The following is a 27058-nucleotide window of genomic DNA, read 5'->3' on the forward strand; positions in this document are numbered from 1 at the left end:
AACGTAATGGGCCGAACGGCAGTCATATGGGCGTCAGGAGTGAACAACTCAGGGTGCAGCGTCCCCTAGTACTTCTTCTTGACCCCCCCCGTGTATTCAAACCCCCCCAAACAGTTGGTCAGGTGACCTGCCCGCCTTTCCTGCCAAGGTCAAAGTCGGAGAGTGTCGCTGAATTAACAAAGGGGAAGGTGTTGCTTCTATTACTCTCATGCGTACACCAGCGCGCAACGTCATAAACAGATCTGTGCGACACACACACACACACACACACACACACACACGTACTGTATGCAATAGACACACATGGATGTTTACATGGACATGAACACACCTCCACACCATGGACGCCAGACACACACACACACTTACATGCACACCAGCCTGTGTGTAACTCATGCCAGCAAGCCTCCTGTCTCCCCGTCTCTCCATCTGTCCACTGGAAAGTCCCCTAACTAACTACACACACACACACACACACACACATACACACACACATACACACACACACACACAATTTTGTCAAGCTGGCTCTTGGTGTTTCGTCGCCAACTCTTTGTCAGGGTATTTGGCAGGAGCAGGTTTAGAGACTCGGCTACAGACACTGAAAGATGTGAACAGAATCATGAAAAATTGGATTTTTGGTTAGAACCGAGGAGATCGTGCGCCGCCGCCGGTCGATACGGCGCAGGGATATCCGGCAGCTCTTTGTCCCGACCGGCGTGCACGAACGAAACCATGTCGCCCCCCCCCCCCCCCCCCCCCCGCCCGCCATACATGCAGCCTCGTGACTTTCTAGCCAGCCTCATCACCGAGATGACCTTCCCTCCCCAATAATTACAACAATTAATCAATTAAACGCTGAGGCATCAGCATCTCCGAAGCTCCGTCGCCGGGAACCGTGCACAGGCGTGCACGTGCCGCCTCATTACCGCCGTCCACACCACCCCGCGATTTCCACGGAGGCGGGCATCGGGGTGTGGCACGCCCAGTCTCAGGTGGCGCCGGAGAACGGCTGGCGGCTGGCGACTGGCGGCGTGACGCTCGCGGCCGCCTCATCCCTGTTCTCCCTTTTTCCTTCACATCTCTCCATCCATCCCCCTCTTTCTCACCCTCTCCCACGTGCGCTGATTGTGGTCCAATAATAGCACAAGCACCTGTCTGGATAGCTCTATGTCTATGAAAGTCACTCCGTGGGCTGCTTGCTATGCTGTCTCTTTTTTTTTTTTTTTTTTATTATCTTTGTTTATTTATCTATTCCTCCTTCCCTTGTCGTCAGTATTCTTCTTTTATATTTTTTGCACCACCTTCACAAAATCTCTGCCACATGTCTATGTCAAAAAATGTGGAAAAGGCAAAGGACTTCAGACTTGTGTTTAATAGATAGTAAATTAATAACAATCCTATTTTTTATTAAATAGAAAACCAGGAGCTGCTGTGAAATGTCCTTTCTGTTACGCTCCAAATTCACAACAAATGCACATTTAATGTCTCTTCGACCTGGTCTGGCAGAATCTCAGAGCTCGCGGCCTCGAACTAAAAGTTAATGAGAAATATAATTTTTTTTTTTTTTTTTTAAACATCCCAAGCCTTGTTGATCTCAGACCTTTTTTTTTTTTTTTTTTTCCCCACCTCCATCGGAGGTAACCGTATGAGACGGCGGCAGCTGGCGAGGACCGAGGGGTGGGCTTGACTGAGGCTGGCGGCTGGTGACATCTGTGCCAGCACCCCTGCCGGCTATTTAAATAGACAATTAATTATACCCAACATTCGGCCTGAATATGATCTAACACGAGAGTTATATAAACAGTTACTATGCAAACGGTGGAAAGTGAAGTACGTTTCTTACCACCTCAAATCAAACCGGAGTGTGAAAATCCAGAAAAAAAAACGTGTTTAAGACGGGGACCTTTCTTTTCCTTTATCCCGAGCTGACCGGTCGTCGCTCAGCTGCCGCTCACATAAGATTGCAGTTTCTTCACACGCGTCTTTTACCCGCGTGCCATTTGTTCTGAGATCGAGATGACCGGTTTCATGTTTTGTGCAACCGACACCTTTTATACGCGGGCATTATGATACGAAAAGATGGCACCTGTTCAGTGAGCTCGCCACATTCTCGCTTTTGTCCCGAGCAAAACAAACAAAAAAAGAAAAAAAAAAACCCTCGACGGCCTCCTCGGACCAAGATCCTCCTTCCCGTCTCATCCCTGGCACACATTTGGGTACTAATGCGAGACCCTGAAAGTGACATGTGGTGACAACCGCTGCCTCTCCCGTCCCGTGGTTTTTTTTTTTTTTTTCTGGCAGCAAAATCCCCACTTCCACTCGTTTCTCCCGCATTTCATTTACTTCTCCGTCTTTCTTTTCCTTTTTTTTTTTTCATCCCCTCTCTGTGTTTTCGCTGCTCTCTTTATGAATAAGTAAATGCAGTATTTGGTTTCCCCGTCGTTAATTATTGAAGCGACAGTGATACAGGACTTGCCTCCCAGTGCGCCCAGCGCACCAGACCCGTGTTTTAGCTCGTTCCTAGGCAACCAGGCGGCATATAGTCAGGCATCAGTAACATCCTAATGATTCTGCTACGCATGCGATGAGGGGGAGTGCGATTTACACACAAATCAGCCGGGCTACCATTTGCATCTTGTCACAAGGCTTAAAAGAATGGATATGTCATGTATTATAACCGCTGCGCCTTTTGTAACTCGCAGTGGAAAAAGATGTGTTAAATTACAATGTAATCAAAACGGTAGCTTTGATGCTAGCTGGTTATCGGTCCGGGTGCGCGTTAGCGTTGGCACGGGGACGGCTGCACGGCGGTTTTCTCGGGGATGGGCCGGGGTCAAACCACGGGAAACGCGATCTCGCGGTGACCTTGACTGGATTTGATCCCGATTGACGCGCGGAGAATGTCACCTTAGCAACATTTACAGGCCGTCAGGCTGATTTTAAACACTCGGCGAGAGGCTCAGCGGGCTTTGGGAATTTTCCCCGCTATTGACTAGAGGCAGCCGGGTCAATCAGAGAGTAAATAAATGATTGAAAGAATTAGCTCTGCCACAGCCGCTGAGGATAGCCGGTCGATCCTTCCTATTGATCCGCAGGTACACGGCATTGATGAAGAGTCGGGCTGTTAAGATGAAGAATTGAAATGAAGACTTGATTGGAATTATTTGTCCTTTAGATTTTGATTTGTTAACAAATGAGGCTTCAGCTCACATTAGCGGCACGTACGTCAGCCGGCCGAAGCGAAAAGCGACGCGGCCCCCCGGAGGATACGCGTCTGCCGCTACAATTTATTTTCACGGAAGGACAAAGCAGCGCAGGAACACCTGCCGATATCTGCCAATAGTATTGTAATTCAAGGGCTTAGGACCCCGCCCGCCGCCACGTCCGGTCAAATGTAAAATTAGCATCCTAGCTGTTCCGTTTCACGGAAAAAAGCGAATTCACGTTTCTGGAAATCGCGACAAAAATAGAGTGGAAGCGCCGAGCGGGTGGACTTTAAGGTGAACGGCTCCCCGACATTTGGACAAGGACACCGGCTTTGGTTCTACTGGGTTCCAGTGATAGCGGCGGCTGGCATAAAGCATTATTAATGACCAGGGAAACTGGCCTTCGGGCTAGGCGTTAATTATATCACTGGAGAGCTGGGGGAGAGCGAACGCACCGGAGGGTGGGGCTTCTCCCCCTGTTGTGTGCGCGCATGTATGTGTGATTTGCATTGTTGAGCCATTACTGTCCTCATTTCTAAGAGAAGCACGGTTGAATAGCAGTGATTGATTGTAATGCCAAAATCCCTCCCTGCCATCAGCCCTTCGCGGGCCCCATTTGATTTCTATAATCGTGTTTTCCTCACCTGACGCATTACTCATCTTGCACGTTTTTTTTTTTTTCTCCCCCCCCCCCCCCCCCCCCCCCCCCTCAAAAACTGGCTTTTTTTCCGTAAATGGGATCAGGTGACCCACGCCATTCAGCTTATTCAGCTCTGTGGTCACGGATTCGCGCTAACATGCCCTTGAACTACCCGTCTGTCCCCGTTTGTTTAATTTTCGCGTTGTTTATTCTACAAAGACGGTCGCGCCGATTCAGCACATTTCCTAACTAGCGTCTAAATGTGACGGGATTAACCGGAGAGATAATTTGGTGACCGCGGGCTACTGTTTTCATCATTAAGCCCGTCTTAATCATCGCCATTCTTTCTGTGCGCTGGCACAGATTCGCGGCCTGGTGCGCGGCGTGCCATGTGCAGGGGGTATGTTTCTGATGCCTGGCGCCTGCATGTGACAGTTCCGTCGGCCGTGAGCAACGCTCCTCTTCTCGCCGTCTCATAGCATCTGTGCCGTTATTCTTTAAAAGGCTAAGGGCCACTCACAGTGTATCCTCTTCAACGCAACTCCGAGTCAGCCCGCGTTACACTCACGAGGGGCGGGGGGTCTCCGGAGCTCCAGCGTGTGCGTTCACCACATTCGCCAGAGCTTTTTCTATTACAGGGCCGATATCTAAACACTTCTGTGTACACACATATTTGATAAGGCCGTGTGTTTAAAGGACCCGGAGGCAGGGACCGGAGGCAGGTTCGGACTGGTTAAATACTGTTATCGTGGTCCTTTTGATTTCATATTGAGCCGGTTAAGCGGAGATTATGACCGGGAGTGGGCGGAACGGCCGGACAGGCGGCCCCGGCGGTGCGCGGGGTCTGCAGCCGAGACTTTTACAGCGGATACACGCCAGAGAGCAACAAAACAGTGACAAAAACTCAAAGATACTTGTGACATCCGTCCATTATCTGCTGATTATCCTACACCCAGGGTCACGGGGGATGCCGGGGCCAGCTGACATGAGTCGAGAGGTGGGGTACACCGCCTATCCTGCGCTCAGGGGTGCAGAAGGGGGCCACAGATGGAGACACGCCCGGGCAATTCGGGGTTCTCCAATGAAAACTCCACATAATCCAGTCGGAATCAAACCCGAGACCTTCTTGCTGTGGGGCGTAAGCGCTAACCGCTGCGCTACCTGCAGATGCTAATGTCTCCGATGCATGATTTTTTTGTTCCCGATGAGCCACGGCGTTATTTTCATCACCGCAAATCAAGTTACTCTTGACGTGGGGATAAAGTTTGTTGAAACTGTTGCTTTAAAGCAACCATTTTAGTTTTACATCTTCTGAAAGCTTGACTTGACTTCCTTTAAATCTGTTTTTGTTCTCTTCCCGTCGCACATCAGTGTTCCGGGAGCCATACACAGTCCGTGTGGCCGATCAGCGCTCCATGCGGGGTAACGTCGCCGTGTTCAAGTGCCTCATCCCGTCTGCTGTCCAGGAGTACGTCAGCGTGGTTTCCTGGGAGAAAGACACCGTCTCCATCGTCCCAGGTAGGAAATCCAGCGTCTCCGGGCTTCTCAGAATGAATAAGACCCCACCTACGACCCCGTTTCGTGACCCCGCCTCTATGTGGAGAAATACTCGAATAGCCCGCCGTTCATACAACGATGACAAATTAGTTTCCACAGGCGCAAATCACGAGTTATGTCATTCTCGAAAAAAGGGATTTTCTCTCCGAGCCTGTCATTGTAATGAAGATGCCCGACGGCGGTGCCCCTCCCCGATCAATACTAATGCATTCATTTGTGTCACCGGTATCTCCTGTTTTGTCAGTGAAAGAAGATGGATCAAGGTTTGAAAAAAAAAAACAAAACAAACAACTCATCGTATCCTTCGAAAACACGTCTGATGAAACGGCCCCCGCTTGGCACGTCGCTCGTCGACTGACAACGCTGTTGTTAATAGCCGTGTCCCGAGGATAAATCAGACATTAGACGGGGCCTATGCGTGTGTGAGAAGGATAGGGAGGTGTGTCCGGGGGGTTTTTTGGGAGCTAATTTGATGAGTGATAGATCTGTTTCGACGCTCCCAGACAGAGGCCACGCCTCTCCGGCTCGGCCCGAGAGCTCACAGGCGTTGTTGTGATCTGATGTTTACCCGCGTGTGATTATATTCATTCGAAAAAAACAAAAAAACAAACAAAAGAAACAACCTTTCCTACAAGACGCGGTGCAACAGCGCACTTGTGTTTATACATGCTCTGTGTGTGTGTGTGTGAGGGCTTGTGTGGCACAGTGTTAACACTTGTTCCAAAGAGCAATTGCAAATTGTAGGTTGTCAGATGAGACTGTTTAGGTCAGATCATAGGTTTCGCTCTCCCTGCCCTGCTGCCCCTTATCTCACTCTCTGATACCGAGTACCCCTTTCATCTCTCAATGGTGTGCGCAAGTGTGTGTCTTCTTTGTATGGTGCCTCTGTCCTTCACATGGAGTACTCATTGATCCAGCACAGCTGCAGCGTGTGTGCGTGCGTGCGTGCGTGTGTGTGTGTGTGTGTGTGTGTGTGAAGCCTGAGGGGGGTTTCCAGTCTGGATCGATAAAGCTTGCTGTTGGATTTCCCTCTCTCTTGTCACGGATCCCTCAGTGTGAGGGTGGTGAGACCAGGCCAATCTGTTTGACTGATAGCTGTGTGTGTGTGTGTGTGTGTGTGTGTGTGTGTTTGTGTGTTCTACGCACGCACGTATGTGAGCGTGAGTGTTTAAAAGTCACTGTATTGCAGCGGTGTGGTAAGAGCTCAATGGGATTATTCTATTGATCAACTGATTGACATATTTACTAAAACATTCACATATGAACAAGCGAATGCATGCGTGTGAGGATGCAAATTGCATGTGTGCAAACACACACACACACATACACACACACTTCAGTTCAGGTACAACATTATTGCTAACAGTATGAAGAAAATATACTGCTCAAAAAAAATCAAGGGAACACTTAAACAACACAATGTAACTCCAAGTCAATCACACTTCTGTGAACTCAAACTGTTCACTTAGGAAGCGACGCTGATTCATTTTGACTTGTTTTAAGGACATTACATCATAGTTGGATCAGCCTGTAGTGTGTTTTTACACTCTCATTTTGACTGTGACTCCAAATCCAGACCTGCACGGTTTCATACATTTGATTTCCATCGATCATTTTGGTATGATTTTGTTGTCAGCACATTTAACTATGTAAAGAAGAAAGTATTTAATAAGAATATTTCATTCATCCAGATCTAGGATGTGTTGTATTAGCGTTCCCTTTATTTTTTCTAAGCCTTGTACATTTGAATAAGTTCTAATTAGTTCTTTTAAGCACAGCGAGGACGTTAATTTCTTTATTATCCCTCAGGTTTTATTTCATTCTCTCTCTCCGTCCATCTTTTTCTCTCTTTCACCCATTGTCCCGTGTTCGATGAATAAGTATCATTACCAACACAGCAGACTATTTCTTTCTTTCCATCTTTCCTCCTCTTACCTCCCTCCCTTCCTGGTACAGGCTGGTGGTCTGTGTCAGCATTGTGGCTGCACATAAAGTACGCTCAAAGACAGAGTTCAAATGTCCATCCATCCATCCATCCATCCATCCATCCATCCATCCATCCATCCATCCATCCATCCATCCATCCATCCATCCCCCCCAATCTACTCGCACCCGATGGCATGTACATTTTTCTCCCCTTCAATAGCACTAAAGGACGGTCCACTGCTTTGCAATTTATTAGGGACAGTGTGTGCCAAGGTGCGGACTTGACAGGATGACACGTGTCAAGCAGACGGCCGCTTCGGTCAATAAAGTTGAGTTTGAACGGGCCTTGATGAAGAGGCGGGAAGGTGTTAGCTGACAGCTGCCCTCTCTGTGAGGTGACCCCGCCTGGGTGTCGTGTCACCATTTGACAGCCAAATCTGTTTGGAGAGAGGGATGTTTGCATGTGATTTTGTGCGTGTGTGTGTGTTTGTGTGTGTGTGTGTGTGTGTGTAGTGGGGGTAGATAGATATCAGACGGTCAAACAGACCAGGGTATTGTTTGTATAGTGACTATCCTGTTTTTTTCCTTGTCATGCCTCCCCTTCTCTTGACATCGCTCAGAGTAACTGATAGTTTGCTGCAAGCCATCACTTACAAAATCTGCATTTGTTGGATGTGTATGAAAGAACTTCATCTGTGAGTGTGTGTGTGTGTGTGTGTGTGTGTGTGTGTGTGTGTGTGTGTGTGTGTGTCACTTTGTTGGTACCCGTCTCCTCCTCCAGTTGGAGCTTAAAACAGTGTGAGTTTTATCTGGTCGCCATGGAAACGGGTGCGAACCGGCGGGTGGAATGAGGAAGGTGTGAGGATGCATCGCTGCCTGATTTTTATTAGTGCGTTACCGTGGCTCGTCTCCACACACACACACTCACACACACACACACACACACACAACACACATCAGTCAGATGTGTTGACAGGAAACATAGATATACGTATTGTAGCTCTGAGCAAAATCTTCCCTGATCTCAGACTTGTGTGTGATACGGTCTAAACAAAATGTTAGAAAATAGAACACCCGATTCAGCCGTTGTAAGTGTATATAAAAACAATAAATCTGAATTTGGTGCAACTTCAAAAGTTCCCTGTGGATTCACACAGGGAGTGAAAATGTAAAGCATCCCCGCTTCCAATGGCCGTACACGATGGCGTGTCAGAAAACAGCTCTAAAAAGACAGTGAGTCATAAATACGGAGCCGTAGTTGATAGATTGTGTGCCGACCGCCCATAATTGATTGATGTGGTGAAAAGAGCAGATAGTGGAAAAACTAGGAAGTCTGGCATCTGTGTTTTTGCATCCATTGATTGAGGCGATTTAAGCCCCTTTCTCTTTCATACATGCACTCACAGCACACACACACACACACACACACATCGACGCACACGCCGTCTTTCACTGACTCTCTTTGTGAAGTGTAGCGTCACCACAGCTGCTGCTGCTTCTGTCCCAGTCTCCATTTTGTGGCCACTCTACAGAGGCCTATTAGCTTTCTATCCACTCTTTTTAACTTTATCCCGGCTCTCCCTCCCTTTGTAGAGGCACTTATTAGAGGAGATGAAGTGACGACGCGCCGTCTTTCTTTTCCACTTCACAAAATATAAAAAGGTGAACAACGGATAGGCGCCAAAAATGGCCGAATAGGTAAAAGGGAAAGACAAAGTGGTAAAAAGCATCGCGTGCTAAATTATGCAGACGGAAAAGTGGACATAGGATAAATGGATGATGGAATGAGCCGGTGAGATATATGAGGATGAGAGGATAAGAGAAAGGTGTGTGTGCTGGGTTTTCTTGTTGTCCCCGGCACTCCTGGGACAAGAAGCGTCCAGGGGCTTGAGAGCCACTATGTCCCGGCATTAAAGATGTATCGGACAAGTGCTCCCTCCTTCCTCCTTTATCCCCCGGTAATATTTGACCAATAACCATTACACACACTGTGAGCGTCTGTGTGTGTGTGTTTGTTTTTAGGACGGTGGCAGTTTGTACCAAGTGCGGAGTGCAGGGACGAGGGCAGTCAGAGGTTGACGTGGAAGGGAAATGGGTGGTGTTTACTTATTGATGTGTGATTATGGGCCGCGGTGTGCACTGTGTGTGTGTGTGTGTGTGTGTGTGTGTGTGTGAACTTGGCAATGATGCGTGTTAGGTGGGTTATTTATTTAGCACTCGTGTTTGGATGTTTTACAGAGAGAACAGGTGCAGAGTGACTCTGAGCGTGCTCTGTTTGAGCTGATTCTGTGCGTGCGTGTGTGCGTGCGTGCATGTGTGTGTGTGTGTGTGTGTGTGTGACACAGGGAGGAAGAAGGGGAGCATTCACTGCTGTCCAGGCACTGATAGGGTTGCAGTGTGTATTTTTGCAGAGGACATGATTGGAGTGTTGAAAGAAAATGATGATTTGTTGCCCACAAGATCAGTCAGATAGATAGATAGATAGATAGATAGATAGATGGATACATAGATAGATAGATAGATAGATAGATAGATAGATAGGAACATGGTTGTTCTTTGTCGAGATCGAAATGGCGGGAGAGGTGGAGGGAGGGTGGAAGTGAAAGAGGGCTGTGCACGAGGAGAATTTCAATGGCACTCCAATCATGCAGGCAGTCTCGTTAGCCCAGGGAACATTTGCATAGCGCTTTGGCGAATTCATTTGGCCTTACTCGGAGAAGATGGCTTCCTCCCCTCTCTGCTGTTCATTAACCGCACGCAGTCAAGGTGCGCGCGCACGTGTGTTTACGCTAGTGAATTCCACAGCCGCCCCCCCCCCCCAAGCCTCCCACGTTTGTTTCTGGCTGACATGCTTTTAATTTCATACCGCATCGCCTTGGTCATTTGAGAACGGCTCGGTTGCTTACCTCGTCCGCAGCGCGCCTCGCCCCGTTCTCCTAGCGGCACGTGCTAGCAAACGGAATCTCGGATAGATGTTTTGCCAATCGCAGAGCCGACGTCAGAGCATTACTCATCACCCGCCATGATGTTCTGGCCAACACCCTCTTTGTCAGGCAGGCACGCCGCGCCTCAACTTTGTGCATCGCTGCTGCATTCCTCATCCTGCTTAAGCCCTGGGAACTAATTAGACGGAGGAATACGTGATAGAGGTTCACACAATCAGCTCAATAATCGAGGCCATTTCTAATACAGATCAAACTCGCCTTTAACAAAAAAAAACAAAAAAAAAAAAAATCAATACGCGTCACTTGTAGTGCGGGGTAAGCGTGTGTGTCAGGGGTTGGCGAAGATCAGCCGGGAAACGTGAGAAGTAAACTCAGATGACACGCATAATGAAGAATACGGTGGATGTGTTATTCCAATTATCCCGCTGACACCGCCTTGCAGTTTTATGTTGTTTGGCAGCGCACAACAACCGCGGCTAAGTGTTTGTTTTTGTGTGTGTGTGTGTGTGTGCGCGCGCGTGCAAGAGGTTCCGTGTGTTTGAATTTGCAGGCGAGCGTAGCTGGAATCCGACAGTGCTTGCCACATCCGCTTGGCTTGGTAATGTGAATTTTGTCCATGTGACCTTTTCTAAAGATCATTTGGTCTGTTGGTCGTTGCAGGCGCACCCAGACAGACCAGGGTGAGTTATTTATCTGTGGGATTTACTTTAACGTCAGGGAGGTAGCTCCGTCTAAAATTTGAATTTGATTTTGTATCAGCTCTAAATGGCAGGTGCGGTTTATTCCCTTTCGCTTGGAAAATTCATTCATTCATTCTCTACAAAGCTTCTCGTGCACTCGGGAGTCTATCCCAGCTGTGATTGGGCGCGAGGCCGGGTTCACCCTGGACCGGTGGATCCCGGGACCGCATACAGAGACGTACAACCGTGCATTTGCAGCGCATTTTCGGGTTTCATGTGAGGCTTCTGCATGTTTTGCACACTGATGCAAAGAAAAGACGCAAACCCAGCATGGAAAGGCCCTCCCCTGTCAGAACCGAACCAGGGACCCTCTTGCGGAGGCCGCCATGTTTCAAATGTCTGAAACAGCATGGAAAAAGGAAGCGGCTTCCAGCGAAGCGATGTTTGACTCTCGCCATTCTCACCGGCCAAGCAGGAACCCAGAAAATAAATGTTGATTTGGCACGTCAGTAAGAAATTTGCATCGAATCCTGAGTCACTTTGCGTGAGAGGGAGCTTCTGTTGTCATTTATAATCCTGACGTCTCTAGAAATGTTTCTGATATCGTGCCTTACGATGTAATATGCCACGTTCTTTTTTTTTTTTTTTTTAAACAGCCGACCCTCTGTTACTTTTCACATAGTAGATGTAGATGATTCGGTTTCCGTCGATGGGTTCAATCCACCCATTCAGATCCCCGTTCCAGACAAATGAATAGACAGAAATGAAAATATCCCCGCCGTCCTGCGTGCATTTGTTTTTCTAGCCATTCATATGTTTGTGTGTGTGTGTGTATGTTTTCATATGACATGGGGTGGGGGGGCAATGTGAGAGATATCCTGTTCCAACACATCCCCTCCGGAGCTGACTTAATGACCCGTGACCTGAAGATGTGCGCGCAAGAGAAGGGGAGAGAGGGAGGAAGGACGGGAAAAAGGGGTGGGTGGGGGCGAGAAACCTGGAACAAATGGTTGAAAACAAATAAAGCAGAAAGAGTGATGCAAATGTGGTTCATCTTGCAGCCTCCGTCAGGAGTGTGTCCTGACCCCACCGCAGTTCTACCCTTCAGCAGGAACTCCCCCTCATACTACTCTTACCTCCCATCCCCTGCCGGTCATAATTTTTCTCGGATTCAAATATTACAGTGAACGAAAGGCGGGTCGGAGGCGGTCCGGGCACCACGCGTCCAGCGGTGAGGGCAGGAAAAAAAAAAAAAAAAAAAAATTGAGAACTTCCAGAAGAAGAATTATCCTGGGATGCGCAGAAATCAGACACGGCCGCGCTTCCCGCTTTCTTTTTTGGTGATGTCATTCTTAACACTTTTACGGTTTGCATCTCCTGTCATTGTCACAACCTGTAGTAACCTCTGCAGCGTCTATTAAATATAACACAGTGTGTGTGTGTGTGTGTGTGTGTGTGTGTGTGTGTGTGTGTAAGAGAGCGAGAGGGTGGAGGTGGGGTTAGCCCTCGCTAACCTCTCCCTGTGAGCAATGGCATCACTATGCTTTATTAATAGCTAATCAATGGGCTCTCTGGGAGATATAGAAAGCCCCGAGGACCCTTGTAAGACATGTGCATGCGTTTTAGACACACACACGCACACACACACACACACACACAGAGTATTACATCCTGTATGAATGGTTTCTTCTGCGATTATGTTGTTTTTATAAGTTTTTATAATGACAGTTGTTCCCCGTATCCGCCACATAAATCCTCCCCTCCACTCGCTGCTCGGTCTTCACTTCCTACGACTGTCTCACGATTCGACTTGACATTTATTCCTCCCAAGCACTTAGCAGGTCCACCTGACTGCCTGTTGTTTTGCATCATTATTTTCCGTTCCTTCTCTGCCATTTTGCGCGCCTGCCTCCTTTTTTTATTCTTTAATTTATTTATTTTTCCTACTTATTTCCTCCTCTCTCACTTTCCGTACGGCACTTCTTGCTGTTCTCAAAGTGCTTTGTTCATGTGCACAGCCATTGTTTTACACTGCCCGGGGCAAGGCGGGTTTTGTGTTCCTCTTGCTCCATCTCACTAGAGACGTCATTTGAAAACAGTGATTTGAGTTTCAAAACATGTCTAGTGAGGACCCCTCTGTGTTCCCTTCTACCTCTTTCCCTGATTTAACCCTAATAGGCTCTTCTTCTTGCCTTTTTCTAAAAAAAAATAAACATAATGGAGTTGACATCAGAGCCTCATTGTCTCTCAATGATCACTGAATTAATAGTTTTAATTTAACTTTATTATTATTATTATTATTATTGTTATTGTAATTATTAACAATAACATTATTAACATTAACATTATTATTAACAATAATAATGATATGATTCCAATACTAATAACAGTAATAACACTATTTTAAAATAACAATTATTATTATTATTATTATTATTATTATTATTGTTATTATTATTGTTATTATTGTTCTTGTTGTGGTTGTTACTATTATTATTATCAGTATTAATCTTGTTATTTATATTAGTAATGATAAGAATGCCAATAGTAATGATAATTTATTACCATACAGTTTTCATTAATTATTATAATTATCATTCTTCTCCTTCTTCTTCTTATAATTATTATTATTGCTGTTGTTGTTGTTGTTGTTGTTGTTGTTGTAATAACAAAGATAATCATACTAATAATAACTACAATTATAATAACTGTTATTATTATTGTTGTTTCCTGTTGGCATCATTAATTTCTATTATGGTTATTATTATCATGAACATTTTTATTGTCATTATTATTATCATCATCATCATATTCTAGTTTTCCTTTGATTCTGTGCAATTCTTGTCATAGGTTGACTCTATAGAATAAACATACAGACACAGGTATTGTACAAATACAATTCCTGTATTTGTAACAGTTTGATTAAACCCCCCCCATCCTCCTCGCCGTCGGACCCTTGGCGTCTGCGACTTTCACAACAGATCTAGAAATATTACTCAGTTATTTGCAATGCCATGCGAAAGTCATTGTTTCCCTCAAGGTGAATCATTACCAGTTTACTAACGCACGACCTCTTCGTCAGTTTCAGCGATGTGTTTACATCCAGGGCTTTGATTCTTTATTCATTTATGTATTTATTTATTATTCGATCTCACGTAATTTCCATCTTCCTCTTGTTGCACAGCAGATTATATTCCAAGTTGCTAATGCCATGTGAGCATGTAAACCCCAGAGAGACAAATGTGTTCTCATTGAACCTGCCTAATAACGGCGCACTATTATTGCAGTTTTCCATACCACGAAAAAAAGACCTTCTGCTGTCCCATTTTTTTACTTTTATGGCGTTCCTTTTTTGAGGCCTAAAGCTTGTATTTATTTTTTTCGTAACTAATACTCGCCCATAGGGGTATGTCTTCAAACATTATTATTTTTCCAAGTCATTTTCATGTCAATAAAGGGGTGTCAGCAAAACTATAGCAATGTTAAAGTTAGAAAAGTTTCAACTACAGAACAACAGGAACACCCATAAAGTGGCATCATTGGTTCAGAGGGTTTCTATTCCCACTGCATTAGGGGCTGTTTTGCATTGTTCCTGCTGCTTCATTCTTTCAGTCATTATAAATACTACTTATCCTGCACTCGGGGTCACGGGGTCACCCTGAGCAGGTCACCAGTCAATCGCAGGGCCACGTATAGACACACACAACCATTCACCGCCAACAAATGAGGTCCAGTGTGAGAACAGAGCGCCACATTGACGGCGTGTTATTTTTCTTTTCTCTTTTGTTGGTTTGTTTACGCTTTCTAATGCTAACAGAAGCCCAGCTTTGCCTTTTTAGCTTTCAATTGTTAGGCTTTTTTTTCCTAAACACACACTTGACTTGAATGTGTGTTTAGTGTGTATGTTTGTGTTGGAGTGTGTGATGGGTGGATGGATGATGGATGGTAGATGGATGGATGGATGGATAGACAGACAGACAGACATACATTGATAGATACATAGATAGATACTGATGGATGGATGGATGGATGGATAGATGGATAGATAGATAGATAGATAGATAGATAGATAGATAGATAGATAGATAGATAGATAGATAGATGGACATACATGGTGATAGATAGATAGATAGATAGATAGATAGATAGATAGATGGACATACATGGTGATAGATAGATAGATAGATAGATAGATAGATAGATAGATAGATAGATAGATAGATAGATAGATAGATAGATAGATAGATAGATAGATAGATAGACAGACAGACATGGTGATAGATCGATAATGATAGATAGATAGATAGACAGACATGGTGATAGATCGATAATGATAGATAGATAGATAGATAGATAGATAGATAGATAGATGGATAGATAGATAGTGATAGATATATAGTAATAGATCGATAGATAGTGATTGATTTATATGGTGACAGATGGATATTGATAGATCGATAGATAGAGAAAGAGAGAGAGAGATTGAGATTGATAGATGGATTGATTGATTGATAGAGTGATAGATTGATTGATTGATAGTTTGATTGAAAGTTTCCCCCTTTTAATTTGGTGAATTACTGCAATGTAACGTTAGTTTGAATTCAGAGAGAGTGAGATTGATTGATATATAGAGTGATAGATTGATTGATAGTTTGATTGAAAGTTTCCCCCAATTTAATTCTGTGGATTTCCGCAGTATAACTGCATAGTAATGTTAGTTTGAATTTAGAGAGAGAGGGAGAGAGAGAGAGAGAGAGAAATCTTTTTACATCAGAGCTTAGCTGACTAAGACTCCCAGAAGACAAAGGAAGGGGGAGAAGTGCACGGGGAAGAGAGAGTGTGGAGAAAAAAGAGAAGGTAATTTGAATCTCATATACATTTCAGTTGAAAGTCACTCTAGCCTTGATACGTTCTCTCTGGAATCAGCCTCAAACACAAACATCCCCACCACCACCACACACACGCACACACACACACACACACACACACACACACATCCCCAGCCACCCACTCTCCCGGACAAAGCTCTTGTGTACGGGCGCAGATTGACAGCCGAGCGCTCGTACTACAGCTCATTCATCCTTGTTGACTGCGTCTCCGCCGCGAGTCGAAAAATACAATATATGTCAGACGGCGTCTCTTCACCGAGCAGAATTTAGCACGGCGGCCGCCTCTGTTCGACGAAATAACCCCGAACCCCGTGTTTGCAACGGAGAGCTGGGCGTAAGGAGACGGAAACCGTCGGACCTAAATCGATATGGTTTTTCGGCACAATTCGTCTCCAGATTTTACACGTATACATGTATATCTTTATTTTCCTGGCAAGTTCCACCACCTCCATGTCCTTGAAGAACTACAGTATTTCAAAAATGTGGGTGAAATATGGATTTCACCCCAGTTATAGTTGCGGCGGAGCGGCCGCGACCGCTCTCCTGGTAATACAGAGCATCAGAGCGATGACAGTGACAGCTCTTGAACAATAACTCCAACACAAAGGAGGGACTGTAAATATTAGACGCCCGCGTCCATGGCGAGAATTCAAAAACACTCTTTTTTTGACTCATCTCCTCCTTGAAGCACGCCCCTCTCGCCATCTCCCTCTCTTCTCCCACGCGTAAACAGAGTTCCTTTCTCTTCCAAGCGGACAAGCGGGCGCCTTGTTTCCCCCCCCCGAGGACGGCGGGGAACACAAACCGGCGTTCATCCCATCGCATCCATTCCTCCGATTCCTTCCCTTTGCGCTCGTCTCCTGGACGTCCAACGGCGTTCCCAGAAGCAGCTGAGCGTCTTTGAGGGCGAATAACTCACCGGAGTCGACTGGAAATTGACAATTGAGAGATCGATCTACAAAACAAGTGCACAATAGCGGATGTTTTCCATCCAACAGCCGGCAGGATAACCAAACTGAGTGCACGCACAGACGCACAAAGTGTGCATAAACACATTAATTTACTCATTCAATTACCATATAGAGACATCCTCATTCATCTCCTATATAGACCAACGACCGCCCAATCGTTCATTCACGTCGTCTCAAGACATCCAACCATTCACTCTCCACCAGGGGTGGGCATTTTATTTTTACAAGGGGCCGTAAGAGAAACCTGAACGCCGTTGGAGGGCCGAACCGGCGGTGACAGAAAAGCAACACACTTGTGCAACATGTTTTGTCGTCGTCTGCGGAGGCTCTCAGTGAATTCTTGTCGAAACGGTTGCTCCTCTGACGCCAACGAACGACAACACCGTTAGCATAACAGCCCCCTCAGATTTAATTCCTGCTGATTGACTCTTTTGCTTATAGAACGAGCTACCTTAACTTAGACCCGCCCAAAACCCTGGCCGTTTTATTCAGAAACTCCCCGCAGGTCATTAAGAACTGAAGAAACCTCTGGGACGAGCCCTGAAACGTCTTCAAGTGAAGAAATTCAAGTCCGGCTGCCGCGACGAGAAGATATGTTTTGTCATTCATGTTCCGATTGACCCCACGTGATGGTCCGATAGAGACTCACAACCGCTCACCCTCGCGTTCACGTGTCTGACAGTGACATACAACCATTCACTATGGTTTTTGGATTGTGGGAGGAAATCGGAGAAACCCATGCAGACATGTGGAGAACATAGAACAGAAACCTTCTTGCTGAGAGGCTGACGCACTCACCGCTATGTTGCTCATGTTCAATACTGGCCCAGTGTTCGTTTGTTGTTTTCTCCAACGCAAGCGTATCAGTGCCGGGAACTGACTAATTCGCTCACGACGCATGATGTGAACATCTAAGAATGTGCTTTTCTTCCAAATAACCGTATGCAAATATGACTGAAACACAGCTTTATTTCCACGGTCTTGGTTTTAAATTCGGTCTTGGGTTTGGGCGCTCTGCCGCGAGCTCGGTTCAAAGGGCGAGTCTTATGTCAACATCTACATTAATTCACGGGAGCTTTTTTCGGGGGGGCGAAATGCAAACAAATTGATCTGAAGGTCAATTCTAGTGCCCTTGAAATGCAGCTTTACCAGGAGGAAGATATATCTCAGAGGAGATCCTCCGCTGTGGATTCCCTTGTTTTTAGTTTTCTTAACCCATCTCTCCATCCTCCAAAACAAAAAAAGCAAAACAAAACATATATATTTCAGAAAGTGTAACCACACAATGCAAACACCAACAGTCTCCGGCAACGATAGACCCCGAACTTGCCTTTTTTTCCTACGAGATAAAATCTCTCTCTCCATTCTCTGGCTAATCCTGACAGGTGACATGTTCATGGCCTGCTGTGATCACGTCAAACCATCTCCAAAAACACCAGGATTCATTCCTCTTTTCTTCAAAAAATGCGTTTTAACTCTCATATTGATCTGGAAAAATGAAAAAAAAAAAAAAAAATTGAAAAAAAAAAAGCATCACAATGTGTTGCGGAGACAAAAGGGCAAAACTGACTGGAGTGTGTTTTGCAATGTGTGTGTGTAGTAGTAGTCGTAGTCTCCATTGATTTGCTTCACGCCCTCAAAATACCATTCAAACACAATCTTGTCTCTGCACTTTCGGCCGACCCTGACCCGCCGGTTTCATCTTAAACCGCGCTCAAGGTGCAGATGTGGGTGTCTCTCTGTAAAGTCCAAACGCTTCGCTCTCGGACGAAACGCCCGGCGGTGTTCGGAGAGTCTCAGGTGGGTTCGTTCATTGTCGCAATGAGGTGCACGTCGGAGAAAATAACCACCGCGCAGGTTCTGTTCCTCTCCTGCTTTTCATTTGGGCCCCAACGGACTTTAAATAGAGCCTCGGCCCATTTGAGAAGTAATGGTGTTTTAAAACGACGCAAAAACGATATTTTGTCTCTACAGGGCGACGTTACTCATTATATATGAAAACTTTTATTACCTTGACCGATCATAAAATATACATTAACTACATCTGAAGACATATAAATCCACCCCGATGTGTAAATTCCGGTTTACCTTATGATCAATGCAAACTGTAAACATAAAACAATTGGAGAGTTTTCATAGTATATATTAAAACAAATGTAACGATTGTACCCTTTTTTTTTTTACGCACATAATCAAAACTACCGTCTGTGTAAAGTGTCCAGCGATGATTCTTTTTTTAAATTTTTTATTTTTTTCTATTTGATGCTTTAGTGTCCAAAAGAAAGAAAAGGTGGGGAAGACGGCGGTGAGACCGGCCATGTTGTCTGATTTAGAGACATGCAGAGCTGGAGGCAGCAGAGATGAAGATGTTGGGCTGCTCTTTGGGAGTGAGGAGGAAGGATAGGATCAGGGATGAGTCCATCAGAGGGAGAAGATATGTTCTGCAGATAAAGTCAGACTGAGATGGTTTGGTGGATGAGCACGGAGTGGAAGATCTGGGTAGAAGGATGCTGAGGTTCCTGCCAGCCAGGAGTCCTGGAGAACAACCAGGGTGAAGATTGATGGATAGAGGGAAAGATGACGGGAAGTTTGGTGGTTTGAGGGGAAGAGGATGCAGAGGAGCGGGTGTGATGGAGGCAGATGATTGGCTGTGGCCAACGGAAAAGAGGAAGATTGTCAGAAGGCATGGTTTTGATATAACACTCCAAAAGGAGTCTATACTTGTCAGCATGTGTGCATTTGCTGGTCTTTATCATCATATCCCAATATCTGTATTCAAAATTTCAATATTTTAAAATTTTAAATTGTAATAATTATTATTTTTTTATTATCTATTTTTTTTTATTTAATCTTTAAAATTTTTTAAAGGTCGTCATTGATATTCTATTGCCATTTTCAGACAAGGAGAATCCGAGTCTATCTCTGCAGCAGCTTTTCATATCTGAGGCATGTTTGTTATCCTTCTCTGCCACAGGAAGTGACCTAATTTGTTAGGAAATTGTGTTTTCGTTATATATATATGTATATAAAACAAAAAAAATCATACAGAATTTTTTTCATACAAAAAAATAATAAAAATCCCCATTGCTGTTACTCTCGCGGAAAGGCCGAGTGACAGGTGGAGGGGTCAGCCTTTGTGATATCTGCTGATTAGCGGCGGACCGTGCGTGTGTGTTCACGTGTGTGTGTGTGTGTGTGTGTGTGTGTGTGTTTCTCCTCAGAAGTCAACAGCGCATAGCAGCGTTCCACTAATAGGGAGAGTGGCTCTGCATTTACGCAATGTGTTGCTGTGCAGGAAATAACCACTCCGCCACTCTTCTCTGCTTATGTCCTTATAGATAACATATGTACGCATGACAGCGTACATTTACGTGCGTTTGCGCACGTAACATCCGCATGTGTGATCGTGGGCTCCGTCGAGAGGTACGCGGATGGTTCGAGAAAAATATAAAAGGAATCGTGAAAATGAACGCTGTGATGAAGTGATGACAGGAGGAACGTGGCGTGGAGAAAAGAAGGAGTAGTTGATGGGGAGGCGGCGCCGGAGAGAGCGAAAGGAAGAGGAGTACTCTCTGGCGAGATGCACATGGGGACCAGAGACACGTTCTGCCGCCATAAGCGTGTTTAAATTTTGAACAGGCACTTAAGAGGGACAGCACAGAAATGCATATTTTTTTCAGAGAGGTTCAGAGCAGCCACTTGTGTGTTAAGCAGTGATTTTTTTGTGTGCATAAGATCGAGAGAGAGACGGAGGAGAGAGCGGAGAACGGCGGGGAAAAGAGATGCAGGCTTTCTTAATGGAGGTGTTTTTGCTTCACTAATTTTAGGGCCCATTTAACAGTGCGCTCCTCACTCCTCTCCCACTGCCTCTGCCTTCCCTCGCTCCCCGTCCCTCCCTATCACCCTCTCCTCGCTTTCCCTACATCTCCAGCTAATTTAATGAAGGGTTGCCCGATTGCTTTTAGCATTAATATTCCAATACGAAGTGATGTAAATAATGAATGCAACCTACCTCTATTCTCTCCCTCCCTCCCTCCCTCCTTCCCTCCCTCAGTCGCTGGATGATGTTGAGCCCCATCTGTCGTCTCTGTGGTGGCACAGAGCACTCCCCGAGGACGGGAGGGGGGGGAAAAAAAGTGGGATGAAACACAGAGAGAGAAGGAAGACTCGATAGAAAACGTGTTTCCCGTACAGTATCAACCGAGTCTTTCAGGATTCCCGATCGCCCGCTATCTGATTATCGCTTCGCATCCCGAGCAACCTCGGGTCCGGAAAGGTTTCCCGAGTCAAGGCCCGGACTTTTCTTTCTAAGTAATCCCGTTTCTCCTCTTTCGAGCGACGTTACTTCATCAGCGGATGAAGCAGATATCCGCTATTTTTAACTCAAGTAACTGTGGCGTCTCCCTCGGGAGTGTCGGTTTACCTCTGAATATTTGAGTTTTAGTCCCCTTTACAAGACGGATAACGCAAACCTGGCTCGCCCCTCAGCGCCGGCCGATCAATATTCAGTTGTTTTCGACCAATTATCACCTATTAAGGTACATTTAAAATAGATCCCTCTTGTAAACTCCTGGGTTTCGCCGCTCAGGGGGCCGCCCTATGAAGGTTTTTCGAACGACTGCAAGCAAGGGGGATGCCGGAAAAACATTGCTGCCCTGTTCAGACTGCAGCCCTCTTGCAAAACTAGTAATGAGTAGAGCTAATTAATTTAGGCTCTGCCAACAGATGGCTAAAACCACATGGTAGCAGCCAAGGGAGGTACTCCTATTTCTTCTCGCCCGCTCTCTATTTTCCTTTAAAAGTCTCCGTCCATCGCTCCAGCGGCGCCCGCTGTCAGAGAACCCTCGCCTTTTTTTTTTTTTTTTTTTACACGCGCGTCTTCACCGTGGCACCGGCAGGTGATGATTGATGGCCAGGAAGCAAAGGCCTCGGGGGCAGACGTGGGAGGTCTCGAGGTATAAAACAATTACACCCTCAAGGTGGCCACCTAAATTTTCAACGCAGTCAGAGAAGAGGACTCTGATGGTGTGTGTGTGTGTGTGTGTGTGTGTGTGTGTGTGTGTTCAGGTGTGATTTAAAGAGGAGTCTGGATTAAGGGCTGAGAAAAAAGGCTGATGGACAAACGGAGGAAATGGGTTTTGGTGTTAATGGCTACATTTGTCTGTAGGTTCACACAAACACACACACACACACACTTATACACATAGCCACCGACCACTTAAATCTCCGTTTTTCACAATGTCGCCACACACGGCAGCCACACTACAACCACTCGGGTGATTTTGCAACCAAAGCCATTTCTGAGGAGTTTCCCTGAGTACTTGAGTGGAAAAACACATTAAAGTTTAAAACGCGGGAGAGAAAATATGAAAAAGAATGAAAGAAAGGGGACATACTGTTGCACGCACAGCCTCCTGCAATACTCCCTCTGCAAGTCTTGCTTTTTTTTTTTTTTTTTTTCTTAGTCGAATTTCAAAGTGAAATTAAAAGCGGGATCGGCAGAGTACAAAATTATAACGTATCGGTAAAGTCCCGATATTGAGACACGCGGATGATTCATGACGCCGATGCAAATGATGATAAACATGTCACGTCGCGTCGAGTCGCTGCACCATCACAATGGGTGTAAGTAGCAAAAAAAAAAAAAAAAATGACACGTCTTTAAAAGCGTCGATCCCGCCCACCCTCCCTGAACCCTCTGTAGCGGATTTCCCTTTTCCTGCCAAAATAGCGAAACGACAAAGGGGCGCAGAAACAAAACCAGATAAAAAAACAAAAAAAAAATGGGGAAAAGGAGGGGGATCATCAAGAAAAAAAAAAGGGGGGGGGTGGGGTGGGGAGGGGGTGGACAGATGGGGGAGCTGGCACGCACGTGGCACACTTTGCATGGGAGTCCGTGTAAGTGTGTTACACACAATAGTGGTAATTATCTTAGCCGTTGAGTGCACAGAGGGCTTGGCAGTATAGGGTATGATGGGGGATGGAGGGAGGGAGGGACAGGCAGTCAAACAGTAATATAATCATAGTCCTTTGTGTGAGCGAGAGCAGAGGGCAGCTCAGTGTCAGCTGTTATTGAGTGCTTATCCTCTAACGGCCTCCCCCTGCGCACACACAAATGCACACTTGCGCGCGCACATACACACAACATATAGCAGCGGCTATAAAATTATGCCATACACTCCTGCCCGGCCAGTTCCGCACGCCGGCTCGCCGCGAATCCATCCGTCACGGCCGAACAATGCGCTTTATCTAAACCGAACAATGTACCCGATCCGACGCGCGGTGAAAGGTTCCCGCTGGTTGCGACAGGTGACAATTTGATCCACTCGCACGCGGACTATTCACTACGGTAACTGGCGTTAACGCGGGTTTGTTTTGGCGACGAGGCTGCGGGGGCATTGTTCATTCATCAGGTGTTCTCCCCGCCACCTAAGGCCGCCTCGAATCCCCACCGCTCATTGAGGAGTCAACAGCCGTGAACGTTGTTTTCGGTTGCGGGACACAGCGGGTCGGAAAGTCCGCGGCTACGCTTTACTCGGTCTTGTACATTAAGAGCAAGTTCGACAGGTATTTAGCGCTCAAGGTACCGCTCGGATCGTAGATTGATGTCTCAACGACCTCGGGTCCTTCTAGTCGTGGATGCCAAGAACAGCACTCATTTGATACTTAGATATTTTTTTATTCCGGAAAAATAAAGGGCGTCATCAAGCATGTTGATTGAAATAAAATCCGAGATTTTTCAAGAACAAAAAACATGCAGGCGGTTCATGAGAGACCTTGAATTGTCCAGACGTGTGAATGCTTGTATGTTTCTATATGACATATGAACGAGTGAATTATTGTATGTCTCTGTGTGACGTGTGAACGAGTGAGTGAATGGCCAAATGTCTGTATATGAAGTATGAATGAGAGAGTGAATGGTTGTTTTATCTCTTTGATGTGTGAATGAATTGCTATGTGTCTATATAATGTGTGAATGAAAGGATGAATGGTTGCACGTCTCCAGTATGATGTGCAAATGAGTGAGTGAATGGCTAAATGTCTCTATATGACATGTGAACAAAATCACATGGCAACTGGTCCGGTGTAAACCCTACGCCTCCAAGTGATTTACAAAATAATAAGTGAGTAAATGACCAGAGATGAAATGTAGCCCTTTAAATTCAGAGAAATGTAGGGTTTTTGAATCCCAGGTCTTCTGACCTGATCATTACCGTGGTGTGAAACATCACATTTAATGGACACGCAGACGGCGTGGAATCATCGAAAGAATGAACGGAAGCGTTAATTATTCACTCCCGACAGTTAGCTATGGCGGCGGATCGTAAGCGGTGCCGTTGCCGCAGAGGGATCTGAACCCAAGGGGCGGACTTGCGGTTGCACCCGGGCCCGTTTTGAACCCCCATAATCCCGCCCTGCACCCTCGGACATCCGGCTCCCAACAAGATCTCTTTCCCGCTTCTGCCTCCCTCTCCGTCCGCGAGCCGAGATTGGCCTCTCCTCCACACATCCCCGATGATAAATAAATGTTTCGCTTTGTCTCCTCATCAATAATGCAGCCTTACTTTAAGTGCTGCTTTGGGGGCTTGGACTCTTTGTCTCCTGTCTCCTGCCCCTGATAGGGAAGGGAGAAACACACGAAAGCACTCAGAATCTCCTCCGTTCATTCCAGGCCTACCTGTAGCTTTGGCAGCGCTCGGCGTAGATTTACCCCGAGCAACAGGAGGAGGGAGGAAGCACAGGAAGTTGTCAGGGTTGAAGATTCCTTGTCGGACGGAGGAAGATGAGGAAAAAGAATGGGAAATTTCGAAATTGAAATCAGGGCGGTGCAGGGGTCAGAGCCTCCGCCTTGCAGTCAAAGTTTGCATGTTCCCCCCCCCCCCCCGTATCGGCATGTAGGTTCTCCGGGTTTCTCCCATTTTTCAAAAACATGCCGGAGGTTCATTGGAGACCCTAAATGGTCCAGACGGGTGAATGGTTGTGTGTGTTGTGTGTATGACACGTGAACGGCAGGGGGAGTGGCAGCCAATCGATATGACGTGTAAATACCAAAGAAAGATTGTCTTGAGATGACACAGAATGAACGAGTGAAAAAGTTGGATGTCTCTATATGATGCATGAATGAATGGATATACGTCTATATTACTTGAGAATGAGAGGGTGAATGATTGTTTATCTTGGGATGACGCTTCAATAAAAAAGAGAAAGGTTCTTCGTCTCTCTATGATATGTGAATGATTGCGTGAATGGCTGGATGTACGACACATGAATGAATTTGTGAACGGTCGTTTTTCTATACATGATGTGAATGAGGGTGAATGGTTGCATGTCTATACGACAATTGAATGAGTAAGTGAATGGATATATGATGTGTGTATGAATGGATATATGTCCATGTGATGTGTGAATGAGAGGGTGAATGGTTGCATGTCTTGAGACGACATGTGAATGAATGATTGAACGGTCACTTGTCTATATATGACATGTGAATGAGAGTGAATAAACTGTTGTATGTCTCTATATGACAATTGAATGAATAAGTGAATGGTTGTATGTCTATATATGACATGTGAATGAGAGAGTGAACGGTTGGATGTCTTGAGACGACATGTGAATGAATGAATGAATGAAATGTTGTATGTCTTCATATGAGGTGTGAATTAATGAGTGCATGAGACAATGAATGACTGTATGTCTCAACATGACAATCGAATGAATGAGTGAATGAACACGTGTCTATTTGGCATGTGAATGAGAGGGTGAATGGTCCTATGTCTTGAGTGAATGGTTGGATGTCTATACGATTTGTGAGTGAATTGATAAATGTCTATATAACATAGGAATGATTGTTTGTCTTGAGACGACATGTGGATGAACGAGTGAATGTTGTATGTCTCTTTTTGACGTGTGAACTAATGAGTGAATGAGACAGTGAATGATTGGATGTCTTTACATAACAACTGAATGAATGGATATATGTCTATATGATGTGTGGATGTTTCTTGAGATGACACGTGAATGACAGAGTGAACGTTTGTATCGTTATGGACTGTGATGGACCGGTTCAGTGCAATTCCCGCCTCTCGCCCAATGACAGCTGGGAAAGGCTCCAGCCTAAGCGGTTTAGATGATGAATGAATGAAAATTTCAAGTAAAGGTTTTGGTGCATGGACGATGACCGCGTGAGTCAGTGATTCCTCGTGGCTGGAACGAATACACCGTCAACACTGGAAATGTTAATGTCAAGTTCCACTGTCGGTGTCACTTGGCCGGGTGTTACACTTTCTCAAAGGCCGCTGCCTTTTCACGGAGAATCGGCACAAACTGTTCCACGCTATACGGAGGCCTGTTTTTTTTTATTTCTTTTTTTTTCCTTTTTTCACAGCTGTCATGACAGCACAGATCTCTAGTCTGGAGTCCAGTTAAACACAACATCTCTAAAGATTTTCTGCTTTGAGCTTCAGCGAGAGAAAAAAATAAAAAAAAATTCTACTGAGACTTTTTGTCATACAGTTCCTCCAGACCAGACCTACTTTAGAAGAGCATTGATTTTACTGCGAGCGTCTCAGTGGCGTAGTGGCTCGCACTTCTGGGTTCTTTGGTTTGCTTCCGCCGTCCAAAAACATTCAAGAGGTTCATCGGAGTCTTTAAAATTACCCAGAAAATTGAAGATAATTTTTTTACATCGAGTAAGAAAAATTTATTAAAGCATGATCTTCTTCAAATGCTTACCAAAATATGTTTACCTATTTTGCTTCAGCATATTTTGCTCACCAGAATATGCCTCTATGTAAAATAAGTTATCTTTAATTTAATTTTTGTTTAAAAAAATAAATGCAGTTTTTCTTTAAAATTACCCAGAAAATTGAAGATAATTTTTTTTACATCGAGTAAGGAAAATTTATTAAACCATGATCTTCTTCAAATGCTTACCAAAATATGTTTACCTATTTTGCTTCAGCATCTTTTGCTCATCAAAATATGTCTCAGTGTAAAATAAATTATCGTCTAATTTAATTTTTTTTTTTTAAAAAATAAATGCAGTTTTTCGCCCTCCTGTTTTGTGACTTGAATGCTTGAGAAAAAACAAATTGACTGAGCAAAATTTCGAAAAAAAAAATAAAAAAAAAAATACACACAATGTTAAAATGAAGTTATATATTTAACAAGAGGTGGGGGGAAAAAAAAAAACAAAAAAAAACCATGAAAATTTTCTTTGAAAATTGCGGCATAATAAAATT

At 45.2% G+C, this 27058-nt stretch overlaps 1 protein-coding gene across 1 annotated transcript in view; it reads left to right on the top strand.

Annotated features, from left to right (window-relative positions):
• The window catches only part of dscaml1 (Down syndrome cell adhesion molecule like 1), a 104557-nt gene that overhangs the window by 10873 nt on the left and 66626 nt on the right, over window positions 1–27058 (top strand). Inside the window, exon 3 of the mRNA XM_086164089.1 lies at window positions 5221–5367. Coding sequence (XP_086020215.1) covers window positions 5221–5367 — 147 coding nt within the window. The remainder of the gene's footprint in view (window positions 1–5220; window positions 5368–27058) is intronic.

This window comes from Fistularia commersonii, chromosome 18, assembly GCF_037954325.1.
Source record: "Fistularia commersonii isolate RoL2024-O1a breed Wild chromosome 18, RoL_Fcom_v1.0, whole genome shotgun sequence".
In the NCBI taxonomy this organism is placed as follows: Eukaryota; Metazoa; Chordata; class Actinopteri; order Syngnathiformes; family Fistulariidae; genus Fistularia; species Fistularia commersonii.